This window comes from Rhinatrema bivittatum, chromosome 2 (genome assembly GCF_901001135.1).
Source record: "Rhinatrema bivittatum chromosome 2, aRhiBiv1.1, whole genome shotgun sequence".
Taxonomy (NCBI): Eukaryota; Metazoa; Chordata; class Amphibia; order Gymnophiona; family Rhinatrematidae; genus Rhinatrema; species Rhinatrema bivittatum.
Window position 1 is genome coordinate 335,803,066 of NC_042616.1, and position 19,445 is coordinate 335,822,510.

Below are 19,445 nucleotides of genomic sequence, written 5' to 3' on the forward strand. Positions count from 1 at the left end.
TTGCTCCATCCATTTCCTTTGGTGGCAGCTATAGGGATGGTGTCTGCTGGGTTTCTTAAAGCTCACCCAATTAGTCACTCTACCCTCAAGGCCTTCGCGGAATACGACCATTGGATATCTTCTTCATCCTTGCCGTGGGGTCTATCCAAGCTGGTGATGATATGGGGCAGATTTTCAAAGGGTTACGCGCGTAACCCCCGAAAAGCTGCCCCTGCATGCGCCAAGCCTATCTTGCATAAGCTCGGCGGTGTGCGCAAGCCCTGGGACGCGCGTATGTCCCGGGGCTTCAAAAAAGGGGCAGGAAGGGGGCAGTCCCGAGTCCTCCGGCAAGAGGCCTGTGCCAGGGTATGGCGAGCTGGGGCAGGTGTAACTTCGGAAATAAAAGGTAGGGGGATTTAGTTAGGGCTGGGGCGTGGGCTAGATAGAGGAAGGTGGGGGGGGAAAATCGCAAAAAAAAGTTCCCTCCAAGGCCGCTCCGATTTCGGAGCGGCCTTGGAGGGAACGGGGAAAGCCATCGGGGCTCTCCTTGGGCTCACCGCGCGCAAGGTGCACAAGTGTGCACCCCCTTGCGCGTGCCGACCCCGGATTTTATAACATGCGCATGGCTGCGCTCGCATGTTATAAAATTGGGCGTAGATTTGTTCGCGCATAAGTTTAAAAATCTGGCCCTATGGTTTTATCTGCGCATTCAGGTGGGTGGTGCTTCCCTTAATTGGAAAAAGTAGCAAGCTAGTGGTTTTTGGTTTCTTTCTCAGATATGATGAGATGACTCCCTACTCTCTTTCTCTGAGTTGTGTGCATCCCACTCCTTGCCCCGCACTCAGTTTTATGCCTGGCTACAACTTCATGACTGTTTAACCTCTACCTTGCTTTCCCATTTTCGTTTAGCTTACTTTCCTGGCTTATATGTCCTCTATAGGGACTATGGTTCCAAGTGACTTGGCATCTCGGATCTATAAATCCCCTCAATTCCTTGCCCCTCTTGGGTTATAGTTTTTTTGGTGCTTGGAAAATTCTTGTTCTTCGGAAGAGGTAAATTGGCGATATTTTTGGAGTTCATCATTGCGCAGCTCACAGTCTTCCAGTTTGACTCAGTCTTCCTTTTCTTTATCTCAAAGGGTGGTGTGGACCCCTTGGAAGCTCTTCAGAGCTGGCATAGCTTCTACTCATAACTGCTGGATCTGCTCACGTCCCAAAGCCACTTTGTCACATGTTATTTTTTTGCCCCACTTTATCTATGTTTTGGCAGCGGATATCAGAGGTGATTTCTCAAGTCCTGCATTTGGAAGCTCCACTCACTTACCGTATAGTTATTTTCCGGGAAGCAGCTCTACCTTTTTCACTTCCTGCTCTCCATCGTAAACTGCTGGACTTTTTTCTTGCAGTCACAATTCACTTAATTTTCTCTTTCTGGAAGCATGGCGATATACTTAATGAGCATTTTTGGTGGAATTCTATTTGTTAATATTGTAAATATGAAACGGCTGTTGCTCTTAAGCATCATCATCTAGCTGCCTGGTCACGGGTGTGTAAACCATTGGATGATTATTTTGCTTCTGTGAAATTATCCGGCTGATGCAAGGCAATTGCTCCACGATTTGTGTTCTCTACTTTCTGAGGTTCTTTTTCTTCCTCTTTCATTTTTTGGCTATGGCAGCTACAATGCCGTGATTTATACTTTCTATTGTTGTGTCTTGATTCGTGTCATATTTTGTCTTTTGTTCTGGACTTCACATTTTTGTTAATAAAAAGATTTGAACAAAATGAAGACCATTCACACTTACAAAGCACGTAAAGGCTATAAAATACATCTAAATGCTTCCAGTTAGCAAGTTCACCTGTCAGAAACATTAAGACATGGAAATTAAATTGGACTGTTGAAGACAAGGCAAGATGTGGAACACCATATCAATTCTTTGATAAAACTGCCCAATAATTGGTCAGATCTACAAAACAGAACCCCCAAATCATTGCCAATAACGTGCTGAAAGTTTTCGCTGACAATGACACAGCAATGAGCTGTATGGAAAAACTGTACTGTACAACCTCATCACAAAAGTCATCTAAAGTATACTAAACAAATCTTTGATAGGCCTGAAAGTGCTTTGGACTGATTAAACAGAAAGTGAACTGTTTGATTACAGTCACAGAATATACTATAACTTCCATTTCTTAACAATGTTTCTGACAGCTGAACTTGCTAGCTGGAAGCATTTTGAGATTTTTTATAACCTTCCCCTCCTTTGTAAGAGTTAATTACTGTATCTTCATTTTCAATTGTTGAGACAGCTGCTTAGAGGTTGTTGAAAGTAAGCAGGACAATCACAACTTGAAATGTGAGACGAGTCAGAGTATTTGTTCAACTGTGGGAGTGTTTCTAGGGCAAACACAATTCAAAGACATTTTACTGATAAACTCACCCCCTGACTTTCCTGAAAATTTCTCAAAGAATTGTCAATAATTTCATAGTACTACTAGTCATGGGATTTTATCATTTTAGCCTGATTTTAGTAAAGTAGTATAATTCCATGTTAGTCCACTTGGATATCTAGAAATAAAGATCAACAAATAAGGCACAAACAACTTGTTTGTTGGCCTTTATCTCTACATTTGAGTTTTGTCAAAACAAAGTCCTGGTCCTACCTCTGAATACTTCCCCCTGTAGTTTCCTAGGCTACGTTCCATCCGCCGAAGCCTCTGGAAGAGCTGCTCCTTGCTCAGACCATCCAGGCTCCCCGGCGACTCCTCTGCTTCACTCTCAATGTCTGAAGGGGGATCAAACGTGGGGACGGGACTCTCCATGTCCAGTCGGTTCAAGGAGTCCCTGGAGGCACTCCGAACCAGAGATTCTTTGGAGGAAGAGCGGAAGAGGGACTCTTTCACGGGACTTCGGAAGAGAGATTCCACGGAAGGCACCCGCAGCTGGAGCCTCTGTGCAAATGAAGGCACATCACTCTTCTGAGGAAACACAAAGATTTTTCAACATGCTTTATGGAAAAAGTTTTGGGTTTTCAGTATTTATAGAAAAAAAACCAATCCTTTTTATTTTGTTTGCAGTTTTACTGGGGTTTTTTTTCATAATTTTTCCCAGAAAGGTTCTGCCATTGACAGTGAAATAGAAACCTGAGAGTAAATTTAAGAATACAGTCCTGATACACTTTAAGATTAAGCATAGCACTCCATGTAAATGGTTTGTTCTGTCATCTGCTATACAATTCCTGTTTTATTTTAAAAAAAAATTGGCATTTCTTTGTGGTAGGGAATGAGCCTTGTAACACTCCCACAACAATATGTTTATCAAATATATCCCTTGCCTCTTCAAATGCGCAAGGTGCGATACAGCATATTAAAATCACATACACATTACAAAAATCATACAAATGATACACATAAATAATATTTAAAAAATACAATAAATACCAGTTTAAAGGACATTTGACTTAACAGAAATACAATAAAAACTAAGAATTTCATGTTTAGAGGAGACCTAACCAACAAAATAAAAACATACTGGAATAATTTGTAAAAGCAATAGAACAACTCATGCAATAGAAGGCTGATTAAAGTGCCACACCCAATGAAATACTGACAGTATATATAAACTGATAATAACTGCAGTGCATATAACCAGCATTTCTGTATAGAGCTGTGGTTCTTAACAGTTGTGTCGGGACACATTGGTGTGTCAGAAGGCCAGCAGAAGGCTGCTCTCTTCTCATCAGTCTGGGCGGGAATTGGCAGTCTTCTCCTTTATTGGGCAAGAAGGAGATGGCTCTTGCTTCCTTCTATTCCTGGCCCAGAGAGAGGGTGCTTCCTCCTCCTTTACCCAGATCAGAGCAAGACCACCTATTCCTACTCTTCTGGGCTCAGCAGGACACCAATTTTATCTTTCCCTGCCGGGCCCAGCAGTGATGTTGATGATGCACTCTTCACCCTGCAGGGCCCTAAAGTGACAGACAGCAGTAGTATGAGGGAGAGATGTGAAGCTCTACACATAGATCATCTGCCGACTTTTGCTGCTGCCTCTTCCTGTTCCCAGGGCTTCCTGACCTCATCTGCTGACTGCAAGGAGGAAGGGAAATTCTGGTCTGAATTGGACTAGAGACTTTTCTGCTGTCTGTGAGCCAGGAAAAGGAGGAAATATGGGTGCTGCTAGGCAAGGAGGGGTGGAGAAGAAAGGAGTATGGGTGCTGTTAGGAAGATAGGGGTGAGGGAGAAAGATGATCAAGAGTTTGGGGGAAAGATGGTGTCTGGGCAGGCTGCTGGACATGGAGGGATGGGGGAGAAAGAGGGTGTGAGTGCTCTTAAGCAGGGGAGGGACAGAGTATGGGAGCTGTTAGGCAGAAAAATGTGGGGAAATAGGAGTTCAGAAGTCTGCTGAATAGGAAAGGGTGGGGGAAAGGGGGTTGGGGCAGATGAGTAGATAGATGTGCAGGGGAGAGTCTGGGAGCTGCTGGGCGGAGGTAGAGGGGAGGATGGCGGGATGCTGAGGAAGGGGTGGTAAACAGGTGATTGGGGTCAGCTGGGCAGGGTATAGGAAAGGGAAGGAAGGAGGCAAATAGAGTTGAGAGAGGGAGCATGAGGAAGAGGATGCGGGGGTCAAGGTCGGGAATGCTAGGCAGAGATATGAGTGTATGAGGGGAAAACAGAGTATTTGGAAGAAATGAGGAATGAAGAAGTGCATGAGCCATATCATCAGTAATGGGAATGTGCATTTCTTCTATCTTTGTACTTTGCTTAGTGTAGGAGGAAATGTATTTTTGTTTCTAGTTCTCCAGATTTTCACTGCATGCAGAGGAGCTTCTTGGAATTTCAATTCTGGTTTTTGTCTCCATATTTGTGATTTTTGGTCTTTTATTCTGTATTTGGTGAATATCAGTGTGTCTATGTTCTGTGGGTGTGACCGAGGCAAGGTATTTTACTAGTATGGAGGTTTACACACCCTATAAAGCGCAAAAAGATTTTGTCCTATTTGAACTCCCTTCATCCTGAGAAAGTTATGCTTCAGGAAACCCATCTTTCTGTGGTGGAATCCTTCAAGGTCTTAATTGCAGTGTCTTCAGGACCTGGAAGGACCTGATCTTAAATTGAATGAAGAAATCGAACAACAGAAACTTTCCTTACAATCTCAGTTAGCTTTAGATCAATATACCACACAATTAAAAACCATTGAGGATTCTTTAGAAAAATTTCAAGTAGATCTTACAAAAATGAAATTTGTCAAGTTTTGCCAAGACGAGCAAGATTATTCTAAAAATTCTGTCTATCCATGGATGACAAATTGAGCTTCAACATGATTGTCCCGACATACAACTTTTGATTCTAGCAGAGATGATATATGCCCTGGAAGAGAGGATATGAAGGGGAAATATGATACAGACCTTCAGATACCTGATAGGTTTTACTGATGCACAAACTTCGAACTTTTTCTATTGAAAGAAATCAGTAGAACTAGGGGTCACAAAATTAAACTCCAAGAGGGACAACTCTGAACCAACATCAGGAAATATTTCTTCACAGAGAGGGTGTTGGTTGCATGGAATGCTGTTCTGGAGGAGGTGGAGAAGAGGACAATGGAAAGAATTCAAAGGAGCATTGGGATAAACACTGCGGATCCCTAAAGTTTAGAGGATGGAAATGAAGAAAAGTGTGCATGGGGTAACTTGCTGATGTGGCGGTCACTATCTTAACCAATAAGTGTTGATGCTTTGAAGTAACTGCAACATTGCTCTCCGCTTCAACAGCAGCGGGGAGAGAGGAATTTGATTTCGACAGCAACCAAGGGCCCCTACTTTTATGGTCTGGGATAAGTATGGAGCAGCAGTTACAATCCTTAACAGAAGGCATGTGATTACTACCCTTAACCAATAAGCCTTGATGCTTTTGACACAACTGCGACATTGCTCTCCGATTCAACGGCAGGGAGAAAAGGGGAGCTGGATTCAGACAACATCCAATGAGGGCCCCAACTTTTACGGTCTGGGGAACTGATAAGCATCAGGGTAACCTACACGGAGCAGCAGATATACCCTTAACAGAAGGCATGGAATTTTCACCCTTAACCAATAAGCCTTGATGCTTCTGATGCAACTGCAACATTGCTCTCTGCTTTGATGGTGGTGGAGGAGGATAGAGTGGACGAGGTCTTGGATTCAGACGACAATGAACAAGGGACCTGACTTTTACAGTCTGGGGTACCGATACGCAGACATAAGGGAAAAAACAGAGGACTATTTCTAAGGCCAAGTCTATAAGCAAAGCATGTCAAACAGCACCGTCTGGATTTTCAAGAAGGCTCATCACCCAGAAAATATGTTGCTAGCAGTACATTTTCTGGGTTATCATATGGCTTGGGGATAACTACATGGAGTGGCAGTTGCTACCCTTAGGAGAAACATGGTGGTAACCTGCATGCACGGCAGATACTACCATAAGAAGCTTGTTGGGCAGACTGGATAGACCTTTTTGGTCCTTTTCTGCTGTCATTATTATGTTACTATGTTGACCTAGTAGACGACATCAGAAAAAAATAGACTGGTCCATCCATTGTGCTCAGTTATTCCCATTCACATTACTAAGGTTATATCCCAAGAGTCATGTGTAGAACGAACCGCTTCGAACATATCACTCTTTATCCAAGATAGAGTACAAAGGAGGAATACAAGAAAAACTACTATTTTAGGCTGATGAGTATATAAGATCCTCTATTCCGTTCACATCCTCCCTTCCCATATCAAACCACAAAGCTCTGTAATAATCTAAACAGCTATCAATACTAGCATGGGTGTTGCCTGAACATCTTGTCTCCTACGTTTCCCTCTGAAGCCTGCCAAAGAGCTCAGTCTATACGAGCTCCTGTGTATCTGCTTGGACTTCTAGAAATTACTGTACTTGCAGCCCATCAGGCAGACCCAGCTGTGTGATTTCCTGCTTTTCCACTAGAATTAACATTACATATTAACCACGTTGCCATTCATTCCAGCAGCCTTAACACTTGTTGAGGAATTGTTTGAATGGAGCATTTTATACACATGCCACTAAGTCGTGTTTGTTCACAGTGTGAATTCACACAAAAAGATATGAGAACTGTGAAGAACTGGGACGCTACTTTCATGACAAAATCGCAACCATCCTTCTCTGATTTCCCTCTACTCCCTCCTCGCTCCCAGCTGCTACAGGCACTGACCCACCCTCGTCCTCCTTTAACGACCTTGAACTTGTTTCTTCCACTGAAATCACATCTATCCTCAAAAAGATGAAACCTGCGACTCATCCATCAGACACTATCCCCACCAAAGCCCTCCTCACCATACCTGACATCATTTCCAAACCCATTGCAGATGTTATCAATTGCTCCCTCTCTTCAGGCATTGTCCCTGACCCACTCAAGCATGCTGTGGTCAAACCACTGCTCAAAAAACCTGCACTTGACCCCAAGGACCCCGCCAACTTTCGCCCTATCTCCAATCTCCCTTTCATCTCAAAAATCATGGAGAAGGTCGTCAACTCGCAACTTACAGAATTCCTTGAAACTCACAACCTTCTCCACCCCTCTCAATTTGGCTTCCGTAAACACCTCAACACTGAGACCCTCTTACTTTCCTTGACTGACTATTTACTCAGGGGAATGGATCAAGGTCACAGCTACCTTCTTGCTCTACTGGACATTTCAGCAGCTTTTGACACCATAAATCACACCCACCTCCTTGCCCGCCTAACTGACATTGGCCTTTCCGGCACAGCCCTTAAGTGGTTCTCATCCTACCTCGACAATAAGAAATTCACCGTGAAAATAGGCAATGCTGAGTCCTCCCACTACGCCCTCGCCCAAGGAGTCCCCCAAGGCTCCTCCCTCTCTTCTACCCTCTTTAACATTTACCTCACCCCCTTGTGCAAACTCTTATCAGAACTTGGCCTCAAATTCTTTCTCTACGCTGATGATGTGCAAATCATCATACCCATTCAAGGCTCCCTATCTGACACCCTTGAATCCTGGGGAAACCATCTCGCTGCCATCAACTCCTTACTTACCAACCTCCACCTTGCTCTAAACACTGCCAAAACTGAACTCCTCCTCATATCCCATCACCCCCCTACTAATCCCGCACTCTCAATTGACTCTGCTAACAAGATTCCTCATGCACAGCCCTGCGCAAGGAACGTTGGTCGATTAGGGGGTCCTAATCGACCAACAACTGAACTTCAAAAAACATATCAGTGCCATACTCAAAGAGGGTTTCTTCAAACAAAGTTTTAAAAAACCTGAAACCTCTCCTTCACGCTAGTGACTTCCGCACTGTCGTCCAGGCTACACTGGCATCCAAGATGGATTACTGTAACTCCCTCTTTCTTGGCCTACCCTACTCCTCCTTAAAGCCCCTCCAAATGCTACAGAACACTGTAGCCAGAACCCTCTCCAATGCTCACAAATACGACCATATTTCTCCTATACTGAAGGACCTACACTGGCTCCCTATTCCCTCCCGCATCCTCTTTAAATCCCTGACCATTATACATAAAGCCTTATATTCCCATCACTCCAACTGGCTGGCAGATCCCCTCCAATTTACCTGCTCGAATTGACCGACAAGGACCACCAACAAAGGGTCCCTCCATGTGCCATCCCTAAAGAAAGCACACCTCACAGCTACAAGGGATCGGGCGCTCTCCATTGCTGGACCTATGCACTGGAACTCACTCCCAACCCACCTCAGACTTGAACCTTGCATCACCAAATTCAGAGCCCAGCTCAAAACCTGGCTATTCAAACAAGCCTTTCCCCAACACCCTTGATGAATATTGAATTGTGATGGATCATGACCTGAATTTGACTATGACCTTGTTCTTATGACATTATAGTTCACTTGTTGTTTGTTCCTATGACTCTCTGCTCTCCTTATGCTTTTTTGTACCCCTTACCCTTCCCCTGTTACTTGTAATTTCCGTTGCTTTTGTTCCATGTAAACCGAGGTGATGTTTTGACTAACATCGGTATAGACTTTTAAATAAATAAATAAATAAAATAAAACATGTAACGTCAACAAATGACACTGAATGATACAATAAATGAAAGTAAAAGATCTATAGAGATGAAACCAAGTAAATTTTAAGTCGAGTTAGTGTGTCTGTCTTAAACCAGTGATAATCATTTCTGTAGATGCCATCCTAGTGAAACACTATCCCTCAATTGTTAAGTACAGCTGATATAATTAGCACTTCCAACACAATCCATTTATCCACACTAAAGTCTCACATTTCTATCAGTACTAGCCTGCCAAATGAAGACCAGGCTAGTAATAGCCAGCACTTTCTATTACCAGACATCCAGTGTGTGACAGATGAATCACGTCTGCAGGATTAGAACATCCCTGGCATTATAAATCAGGCATGTCAAACTGGCACAAGAGCAGCACTGTGATTTAGAAGGAAGCTTCTTTTAATGGGACAGTGAGATGGAAACTGCTAAAATTACACAGAAAAACTAATCTTTATTTTTATTTATTGGGACGGGAGTCCCAATTAAGCAATTACTAGTTAAAAAGGTTTAAAAAATGGCATCAGCACAAACAATTAAATTGAGTATTCTGCAAAGCAGCTCTTAAAATACAGTTCAGAAGGCCATTTTCATCATCATTTACAAAGTGGGTGATTCAGATAAGGAGAACTATCCTAACAAGCAGTCACGCTTCTGTAGCTGGCAGTTGGGATGTATTCTTTGCAATATGAATAACCTTCAGGCTGGATGGGACAAACACCATTTTTATGCCATCATCTACTACATGATGTTACTACATTTGCCTTCTGAACTATATTTTTCAGGCTGCTACTTTTGATAATGGGTGAAGAGTTGGTGCTTTGGACACAAGTGGGAACACAGTTCTGGCTTGGCAGCAAGGAGTAAAAAAGCAAGACTGACGTGCTCAAACAGGCCCCAGTTTTCAAGACCAGCACTACAGTAATGTTGTGGTTATCAGCTCCAAATTCAAGTAAATGGGGAATTCAAAAAGAACAAAAAAGTTACAGGATATTGTTTATGTTAATTGTACTGAACATACTTTTGCTTATTTAGTGAATTTTTTTATTATGTATTTTATTTTTTTAAATGTGTTATTATGTATTGAATAAAATGTATTTTATGAATTGTATTTTTAAATGTTGCTGTAAGCCACTGTGGGAGAAATGCAGGATGTGATATGGTGGGGTATGAATACAACAGAACATAGAATATAGAAGGAGAAAAGGAGGATAGTTAGGAGACGAGGTGGTTATACCCTTTCCTAGCATTAGGTTCTAATCAGGACTGGTTACTACGTATTTCTTTATGTATTATGAAGTTTTCTTCTTAAATTGTAAAGTTACGATGTTTCCAGACATGGCCAAGAATGCTCAAAAGTAGAGGAGACAATTTTTGTTATTGAAGGCAAGGTGTTGCAGAATGAGGCTCTGATTTTTTTATTTTTGTTTTTTAAGTTCCTGTGTAATGGTATAGTGAAATATCAGTCAAATAGATATATCATTTTTTAGTATTCTCAGTTGACCAACTTCCTCAGTGGGAAAACCATGGTAAGCTCCCGCTTAGTTGAGTCTTCAGTTTCTGTGCCAGCAGTTTTCGATGCCAGCTAACTTAAAGAAGCTGCAACATTTTATCAACTTGCGATTTGTTGATTATAAGCAATCTAATTTTGTTCCTCTGTCTAAAGGCATTATAAGATTGGAGTCCATTTTCTTTTTCCCTTGAATTACTGTTATTTAATTTCTCTCACTATGGAGGGAATTTTAAAGAGCTGCTTGCATTAAAAGCTCATATATACAAGTACATGGCCAAAGAACAAGCAACTCCTATTTCAAAACTGGCAAATTATGCACGTATATGCATGCACAAGAGTTCATACGATAAAAAGGGGTAGATTGGGGCAAGTCAGGGGTGTTGCAGGGCAGGGTCAACATTTACGCATGTGAATCCCGATTTTAAAACCAGTGAATGCAATGCGTCGGGCTGTTACCTGCACATATTTACTTCTGCTCGTTTTCAGATGTAAGTCAGAATAAAACTTGTTATAGCCAAAAACAGACTGAGGGATCTGGGTAAACTCAGGGAAGTGAAGGTTGAAGAACCCAAGGGGTCTTGATGACCTAGAGACAGACTGGACAAATTGGTGGACTAAGTGATCAAACTGGCTATTTCCTTCACACGCACATGTTTTAAAACTGGCTCACTAGTGCTTGTTAAAGTCAACAAGTCCTAAGGAAAGGTACGCGAAGAACAGTTTCTCCCATAACCACTTAAAATTAGGATGACATTTATGTGAGTTAGGTGTTTTTAAATCATGCTCTCACACTTGTGCGGATGATTTAAAATTCCAGCGTATGTGGATACAGGAGTGCTCATTTTAAAGTTACCGTCCCTATGCTTACATTGTGTTCAAGTGTACTACTGGGAATTGTAACTGAATTTTGATAAATGAAAAAAAAAAAAAAAGAAGAAGAGGAAAGGGATAGGGGAGTGAGACATAACTGGGAACATTTGCATTTGAAGAAGCTTATGTATCAGAAACTGCAATGTTTGGCCGGTCGCGGGGTAGTCCTGCATCAGCCGCACTCACCCTGGATGCCACCGACCAGCCCCAAAGCCAGCCAACATGCGGTGTGGCAGTAACACCCCATTGTATCTGCCTCCAGCCTGACTGAACTGACTCCTAAGGCAGGCATTCACACTCCTGCATGGCTCTTAAAGGCACCATGGCAGGAACCAGAATATGGCACTTCCTGATAACGTCAGGGTCAGGGTCAGGGTCAGGCCCCCCCCCCCCCCCCGGGCTATTTAAACCAAGCTGGAGCCCTGGATCATTGCCTCAGCTATAGGTTCTCCTGTCTAGTAGTGTGTGTTTCTTCTTCCCTTTCTTGTCTTGCCGTTTGTCATGTTTTCACCTCCTCTGCGGTCTCCCCATGCCAAAGTTCAGCCTGCTGTGTAGTCTTCTCACCACCAGGGGTTCTCGGCGAGCCTTACGCAAAGCTCTGCCAGTTACCTCTTCGCTAGTCACACCACGCCTCAGCCCTACTTAACCCAGCCTGTCCAGGGACTCAGTGCCTCTTCAATGAGTCACCTCGGCTCTCTGACCTGGCCACTCTTACCTCACTATACTTGCCTAGCCTTGTGGCCTCCAGGCCTTCTGCCTTGTCCAGCCTTGTGGCCTCTCACCTAGCTATGTGACCTCACTTGGTCTCTTGCCTTGCTCTGGGCCCTTCTAGCCTTGCTCTACAGCCTCTCAGGCCTCCCAGCCATGTTCTGTGCCCTCCTGGGCTTTTCTGTCTTAACTTACGGCCTCTAGGCCTAGTAGGGTTACCTTGCACAGACTCATGCCCTGTTGGGCTTCCTTGGTCCCTGTTACCTATCTAGTCCAGTTCTATCCTATCCTTGTACATTCTCCAGGCTTTGTTCTTGTCTTTTTGCCTCAGGCCTTGCCCTTGGTCCAGCCTATGCTCTATGACCAGGCCCAGCCTGTGCTCTGTATCGAGCCCTAGCCTATACTTTGTGTCTAGTTCCCAGCCTGTGCTCGGTATCCAAACCCTTGCCTGTGCCAGCCCTCAGCTTCCAGCTTACCCTACCTTGTCCAGCCTGCTCCTGACCTCAGTTCCTAGTCCATACCCTAATGTTCAACCACAGACAAGTCCTACTGGCTCCCAGAACCCAAGGGTTCAACCTGCGAGGGAGAGGGTTGGTTAGGCAGAAGTTCAGCTCCAGTCCTGTACTGCCTCCGTGGGGATGCTCCCTGACTCCAGCCTGCCAGTCCTTGACACTGTTCCTGCGCTTCGTTGATCCTGTCTGTGTGCCTGCTGTTTACTTTGCCTGGTTGTGCCTTTGTCTTGTCCTTTCCCTGTGTGTTAAGTCCTGTTTTGTAGCTCTGTGTTTCATCTCTGTCCATCCTGTCAGCTGGCTCCAATTCGACCATCCGCAACCATGCCGCATCTTCCACCACTACCCAGGAATGACAGTGAACCAAGGGATATAGGGAGTTCACTAACCAGGGCAGGATGCATTTTCAGCTTCAGGTGGCCAATTTCCCTTTGGATCGCACGAAGATGGTCTATATGCTATCCCCGCTAGGTAGTCTTACCCTAGCCTAGAGGCATCCCCACTCTTGGAGCAAGATGACCCTTTAATTGGAAACCTGGATAACTTCCTCCACCAGTTTCGTCTTATCTTCAACAAGCAAGATCAGGCCTCATCTGCTGATATAGAGTTGCTCTGGATTTGGCAAGGCAATCGCACCATGGGTGACCACACCATACAGTTTTGCAACCTAGCCTCTGAACTCTGTTAGGAAGAAGATAGTCAGACATCCATCTTTTGGCAGGATTTGGCAGAGCGCATAAGAGATTAGCAGGCAGGCCAGGATATACTGCCCATGCTGGAAGATCTCATCGCCCTGGCCATACGGGTGGATCTCACTTTCAGGAGAAAGTCCAAGAGAGAAGGGCATCCTGAACGCATTTTAAAGATTATGCCATCACTTACCTAGATAAGTCAGTAATTATCTGGTTAAGTGGTGGCAGCTGCCAGCACTTATTCAGAGAGTTTCTATTGTTTTTTAACCTTTTAATTTTACTTTTTAACTATTTTTTTCATAGTACTGTACAGATGTGGTCTCTCTGCATTGGAGAGTACTGCTTAATACTCTCATTTGCATGGGATTTCCACATAAGGGTGTTAAGCAGAACTCCTGTATGAAAATGAGCATTTTCTGATACAAAATTCCTTGCTGCATCAGCAGTAAGTTTTGTGCACAGAAAATGCACATTGACGGGCAGGCAGAAAAGTGCATTCTGCTGAATGCACCTTTCTGCATCAGCCTGTGTGCTAATCATCAAAATTAAGGATGTAAAATATTAACCGCTTAAATTATCAAATGTCATGTCTTAACGTTTAATCATTTAAACTTTAGGATCTCCTGGTGTGAGCCAAAGATCCAGTCGTGTCAGCCTGTAGCTGACTTCTGGGTGCCCCTTTCCTGCTGTGCTGCGTTGTTCCACTGCTCCACACATTGGGGCAGGCAGGGCTGCTATGGGCCAACCTGGAGAGCAGGCAGACAAATCATTTATCTAGTCCCTGCTGGAAAAAGGTACCCACAGCAAAGAAAAGGAAGAGCTGGAATTGTGCAACAATGCAGGGTGATTGTGTTTAGGATGCTGCTGCTGATTAATAATTATTTGGTAAAAAAAAAAACCTAGGACAATCAAGTCAGAATGGATTATCCATTGTATGCTTCTTTTTTTTTTTGTAATTTGTATTTTTATTAGGACCAAATCGCATCCAAAGTGAAAACATCTCTTCATGATACAGAAGATAACAGTGTACAAAATAGCTTACATTACGCAATGCCTCAGGTACAACATAATATGTGCCTCCACAGGCTATCATAGAAACTGAAAACCCAAAGGGTATACATATCCTAGCACGAATCGCCACGTAAAAAGGGGAAATGTTAGCCTCCGGTCAGTGGCCACACTGTCAACACTCTGTGTGGCATAAGATGAACAAGGTACAACAATAGAATATATCAACACTATAATGTACAAACTAAGTGGTATACAATTTGACAATAAAACTATGAAAACTCCGAATGAATGCATCTAAGTTATTTCCCCTCCGAGCCGCAGCCCTCCTGAACCCCCCTCCCCTCCCGCCCTGCCTATGAGCCTTCCCAATCCTTTGCACCAGGAGTAAGGGGAGCCTAGATGAGAAACATGGTTGAGTACCTAGAAAGTCAGAGGAAGGAGGAGAACAAGTCTCCCCGTGAGTGGTGTCAGTGGTACCGAGAGCCGCCATCACTACAATAGCCAAGCTTCCGGAAAGTCACTCCTTAAGGATCCCCTTACCGTAGGGCGCCCACACTTTTTGGAATTTAGGAAGCTGATCATGCCTAATAGCGGTCAGGCGGCACATAAGATATACTTTATCTAATCTGTCCAGAACATCACGTAGGGAAGGAGTCTCGGCTCTCTTCCACCTTAGCGCTATTTCACATCTGGTAGCTAAAGCCACCTGTGTCACCAAAGCTCTCTCCCAAGTGCTGCCTTCTTCGGAGTCCACCTGCAGTAAACAGAACTGGGGAGTTAGAGTAATTTGAATGTTTAAGGTGTTCCTGATATAATCCTGGATATGCGCCCATGTCAGTGCCACCCTAGGACAGTCCCACCACATATGAAAGAAGGTGCCTATTTGACCACACAACCTCCAGCAGTTAGCATTCGGGCATAGGGACATCCTGTGTAATCTATCCGGCGTGTGATACCATCTGTATAGAAGTTTATAGCCATTCTCTTTCAAAGTGGCTGAGACAGAACACCTAGATATGCGCTGGTAACAAGTTTCCCAGGACTTCACAGTCATAATGCCGCCCAGATCAGAGTTCCAGTGGACTAGATGTGTGTCAGCCACACCCGTGCCCCTATTCAATAGAGCATAAATCCTAGACACATGTCTCGTGACCCGATCGGCGTTCCCACAGAATGTCAGAAAAAGTGGCTGTTCCTGAGAGAACAGCTGTGATAGTCTATAAGTGGAAAAGAGGTGTGCAAGCTGCAGGTAGGTATAACGGTCTGATGTGTCTAAGTGAAACTGCGCCTGCAAATCGAGGAAAGGTATAAGTTTACCACCCTTCCATAGTTGCCCCAAAGTAGTGAGACCCTTGTGCTGCCATCGCCTAATGAACGCTGTGTCCAACCCCGGGGGAAACAGTGAATTATGCAGGAACGATGTGGTTTGGTACATGACATGGTCGCCCACAAGCTGCCTTTTCCAGGACTTCCAAGTGTGCAGCACCACCTGGGTGAAAGTGGTTAATCCGTCCCCTTTCATTGGATGTGGTGCCCAGACCCTAGTAGTCAAAGGAGGAGACCCGGCAATCGCCTTCTCTATTACTATCCAAGGCTTGGTCGGACCATAACAGTGCCAATTGATTATCACAGCTAATAAGTTAGCCGTGTAGTACCATAATAAATTAGGGAAATTAAGTCCCCCCTGCAATTTAGACTTATATAGAACTGACCTAGCCACCCGTGGAGGCCTCCGTTTCCAAACAAAGCGAAATAGCTTCCGTTGCCAGAGAGTCAGAGCCTGAAGAGGGACTTTAGCTGGCAAGGTCTGGAATAAATAGCAAAATTTGGGTAGGATCGTCATTTTGACCGCCGCAATGCGCCCCACCCAAGAGAGATTCATTCTGTCCCATCTGTCCAGGAGAGATTGAAAGGACTGAACAAGCGGGGTATAGTTCAAGTCAGATAATTGCCGCAAATCCGGGCTAAGCTTAACCCCCAGGTATTTTATCCACTTCTTTGCTGACTTAAAGGGTAGGTGGGCAACTATCTTTGAGTACGATAAGGCGGGCATAGAGATATTCAGCAATTCAGATTTGTCCTCGTTCATCTTGAAACCGGACACCCTCCCGAACAATCTAATTTCCTGTACCAAAGCGGATAGTGAGGTGTCAGGATTGGTGACCGTAAAAAGAAGATCATCCGCAAACAAGGATACTTTGTATTCAGCCCCTCCCACTGAAATGCCGGTAATGTTCTGCGAACCACGAACAGTCTCCGCCAGAGGTTCCAATTGCAAGGCAAATAACAGGGGAGACAGGGGGCAACCCTGCCTAGTGCCCCGCCGAACCTCAAAAGGGGGGGAGTATGCTCCGTTAATCTTAATGCGGGCATGGGGGTGGTCATACAGTTTAGAAACCCAGGACTGAAAGTTCGTGCCCAACCTCATTTTGTCCATTACTTGAAATAAAAATGGCCAGTGTACTCTATCGAAAGCCTTTTCGGCATCTACGGATAAGAGGGTGGCAGGGACATCATGGGTTTGTACATGTTCAATCAATTCAACGACCCTATGAACATTATCGGAAGCCAACCTCCCCAGGATGAACCCTGACTGGTCTGGAGCTACCAGTAGGTGGGCCACACTCCCCAGCCGTCTGGCCAAGATTTTTGCCAGGATTTTGAGATCAAGATTAATAAGAGATATCGGCCTATAAGAGCCGCACAGGGTATGGTCCCTCCCAGGTTTAGCCAGGATAGTGATGCCCGCAGTGTTGGCTTGTGGGGAGATTCTGCCAGAATCCTTTAAGTCATTAAACATGTTGATAAGGGGTGATACCAATAAGGGCCCAAATACCTTATAGAACTTCCCAGAGTACCCATCCAGTCCCGGGGACTTGCCCAGTTTGAGTTCTTTGATAACCTGTAGTGCTTCCAATTGTGACACCTCCCTGTCTAGCCTCTGTCTGTCAAGCTCGTCCAGGGCTGGCAGGTTAACGGTCCCCAGGTATTGAGCGATCTCTGAAGCGGTAATTGTTGGGTCAGAGTTATATAGATCCTGATAAAACTCATTAAATCTCTTCCCTATTTCCCCTTGCGAGTGAGTGTATTGCCCATCCAAGTTGCGGATTTTTGTGATATGGGTGGCTGCCTCCTTTTCCCTTAGTTTCCGTGCAAGTTGCTTACTCGCCTTATTACCGTATTCAAAATGTTGTTGTTTGAGAAGCTCTAACTGGTGAGCTACCCGTCCCAGCTCTAAATCATGAAGAGCCCTACGTGCCTCCCGAAGCTTTTGTGCAAGGTGGGCCTCCAGAGTCCGTTTATGACGGAGCTCTAGATGGGCGATAGATTCTAGAAGCTGTAGTCGTTTCTTATCACTGTCCCGTTTAACATAAACCGCCCTAGAAATGAATAAACCTCGTAAGTAGACCTTCAGGCTCTCCCAGAGTATGCCTGGGGCCACCTCCCCATCATCATTAGTAGCTAGAAAGTCCCTTATGGCCTCATTAATCTTTTCAACAAAAGTCTTATCATCCAGTAGACGTTCGTTGAGGCGCCAAAATCTAGTCCCTTGATCCCCCCCACACCGCCTCAGCGAGAGCCACACCGGGGCATGGTCAGACCATGTGATACTACCAATCTCAGCGTCCAAGACCTGACTTACCAACGCTTTATCAAGGAGGAAATAATCAATCCTAGAGTATGATTGATGCGGATTTGAAAAAAAGGAGTAATTCCTAGCAGTGGGATTAAGTAGTCGCCAAATATCTGTAAGGCCCCTATCCGCGATCAAATGTTTGAGAGCTTGTCTCTCCTTACGCCTCCCTCCCGGACTAGAGCCCGTGTTATCAAGGTAAGGGTTTCTAGTAAGATTGAAGTCCCCGCCAACTATTAAATGCCCCTCCGCCCAGTCACCCAATAACTGGGACAATTTTCCAAAGAAATCCGCCTGGTCACCTGTGGGCGCATAAACATTAACCAGCGTGTAGTGGGTGTTATAGAGCTTCACCTTCAGCAGTATATAGCGACCCTCCACATCCCTTAAGACCGTGCCCACCTCTGGGGTAATATGCTGGGAGAACAGGATACCGGTCCCACAATATTTATCCCCTTTTGTTGCCGCGGAATGATAAAAATGAGGGAAATCCCTAGTAGGCAGCAGCTTTTCATACTGTTTGTTCATGTGCGTTTCCTGACAAAATACAATATCCGCATGTAACCGTTTCATATCCTGAATAAAGGTTTTCCTTTTCATAGGCGAATTCAAGCCTTTCGTATTCACAGAAATTAATTTTAGACTAGCCATCTAAATGAGTCATAGAATAGAAATCTCTTCCACCTCCCCACATAGAAACATTGACACCCACCTCCCAACCATGCCCAGCCAAGGATCTCTAAGCAACCCCCCCCCCCCATGTGCAATACCAGAATGAAAACAGCTAAAGCTCGAGCAGTTCCCACTCCCCCCACCCCCCCCCCCCCCCCCCCCCCACCCACCCCCCTCGTGCGCCCACTCAATGCGTGGGCTTGAATCATGGAGAGCGATGCCATCACCGAGCAAGCCCTGACCCACCGTCCGCTCGCTCACAGGAATAAACACATATAAAACACCAGCACCTTATCAACCTATAACGTATACAACAATTAAACCTGGCATTAGGCCTCGGCCTGTGTGCCCCCGAGCATGTCAGAGGCCCCTCACAAAATCTCAAGACCGCGAGGAGATACCACCACCTCGCAGTTCTTGCCCCTCAGCCGGGGCCCTTGGATGCATTAGAGTCCTCAGAGTTCCGTCGTAACCGTTTGCCCCCCTTGGGCACCCGTTGCCACTTTGGAAAGTCTCTCCTGTGTGACGTCTCCAGTGTGCCCGTCCTCGCCGATCTCCGGGTGTTCGTCAGGAGGCCTGCCGCTCGCAGTATATCCTCTGCCTCTGCCACCTTTTGGACTCTGGAGGTGATACCATTAATGGAAAAACTCAGTCCAAAGGGAAACAGCCATCGATAGCGCAGATTCTGATCGCGCAGAACCTGCACCACATCCCGAAACTCTCTCCGCTTTTGAATTGTGGTGAAGGATAGATCTTGAAATATTTCAATCCGATGCCCCTGCCATTGCAGGGAACCCTGAGC

General features: G+C 44.9%; 1 protein-coding gene across 4 annotated transcripts in view; it reads right to left on the reverse strand.

The window, feature by feature from the left end:
- Positions 1 to 19,445, reverse strand: part of GOLGA4 (golgin A4) — a 456,386-nt gene that overhangs the window by 305,068 nt on the left and 131,873 nt on the right. For all 4 annotated transcript variants that reach the window (XM_029589809.1, XM_029589811.1, XM_029589810.1 and 1 more), the window contains one exon: positions 2,644 to 2,958. In XM_029589809.1, the coding sequence (XP_029445669.1) occupies positions 2,644 to 2,958 (315 nt within the window). The remainder of the gene's footprint in view (positions 1 to 2,643; positions 2,959 to 19,445) is intronic.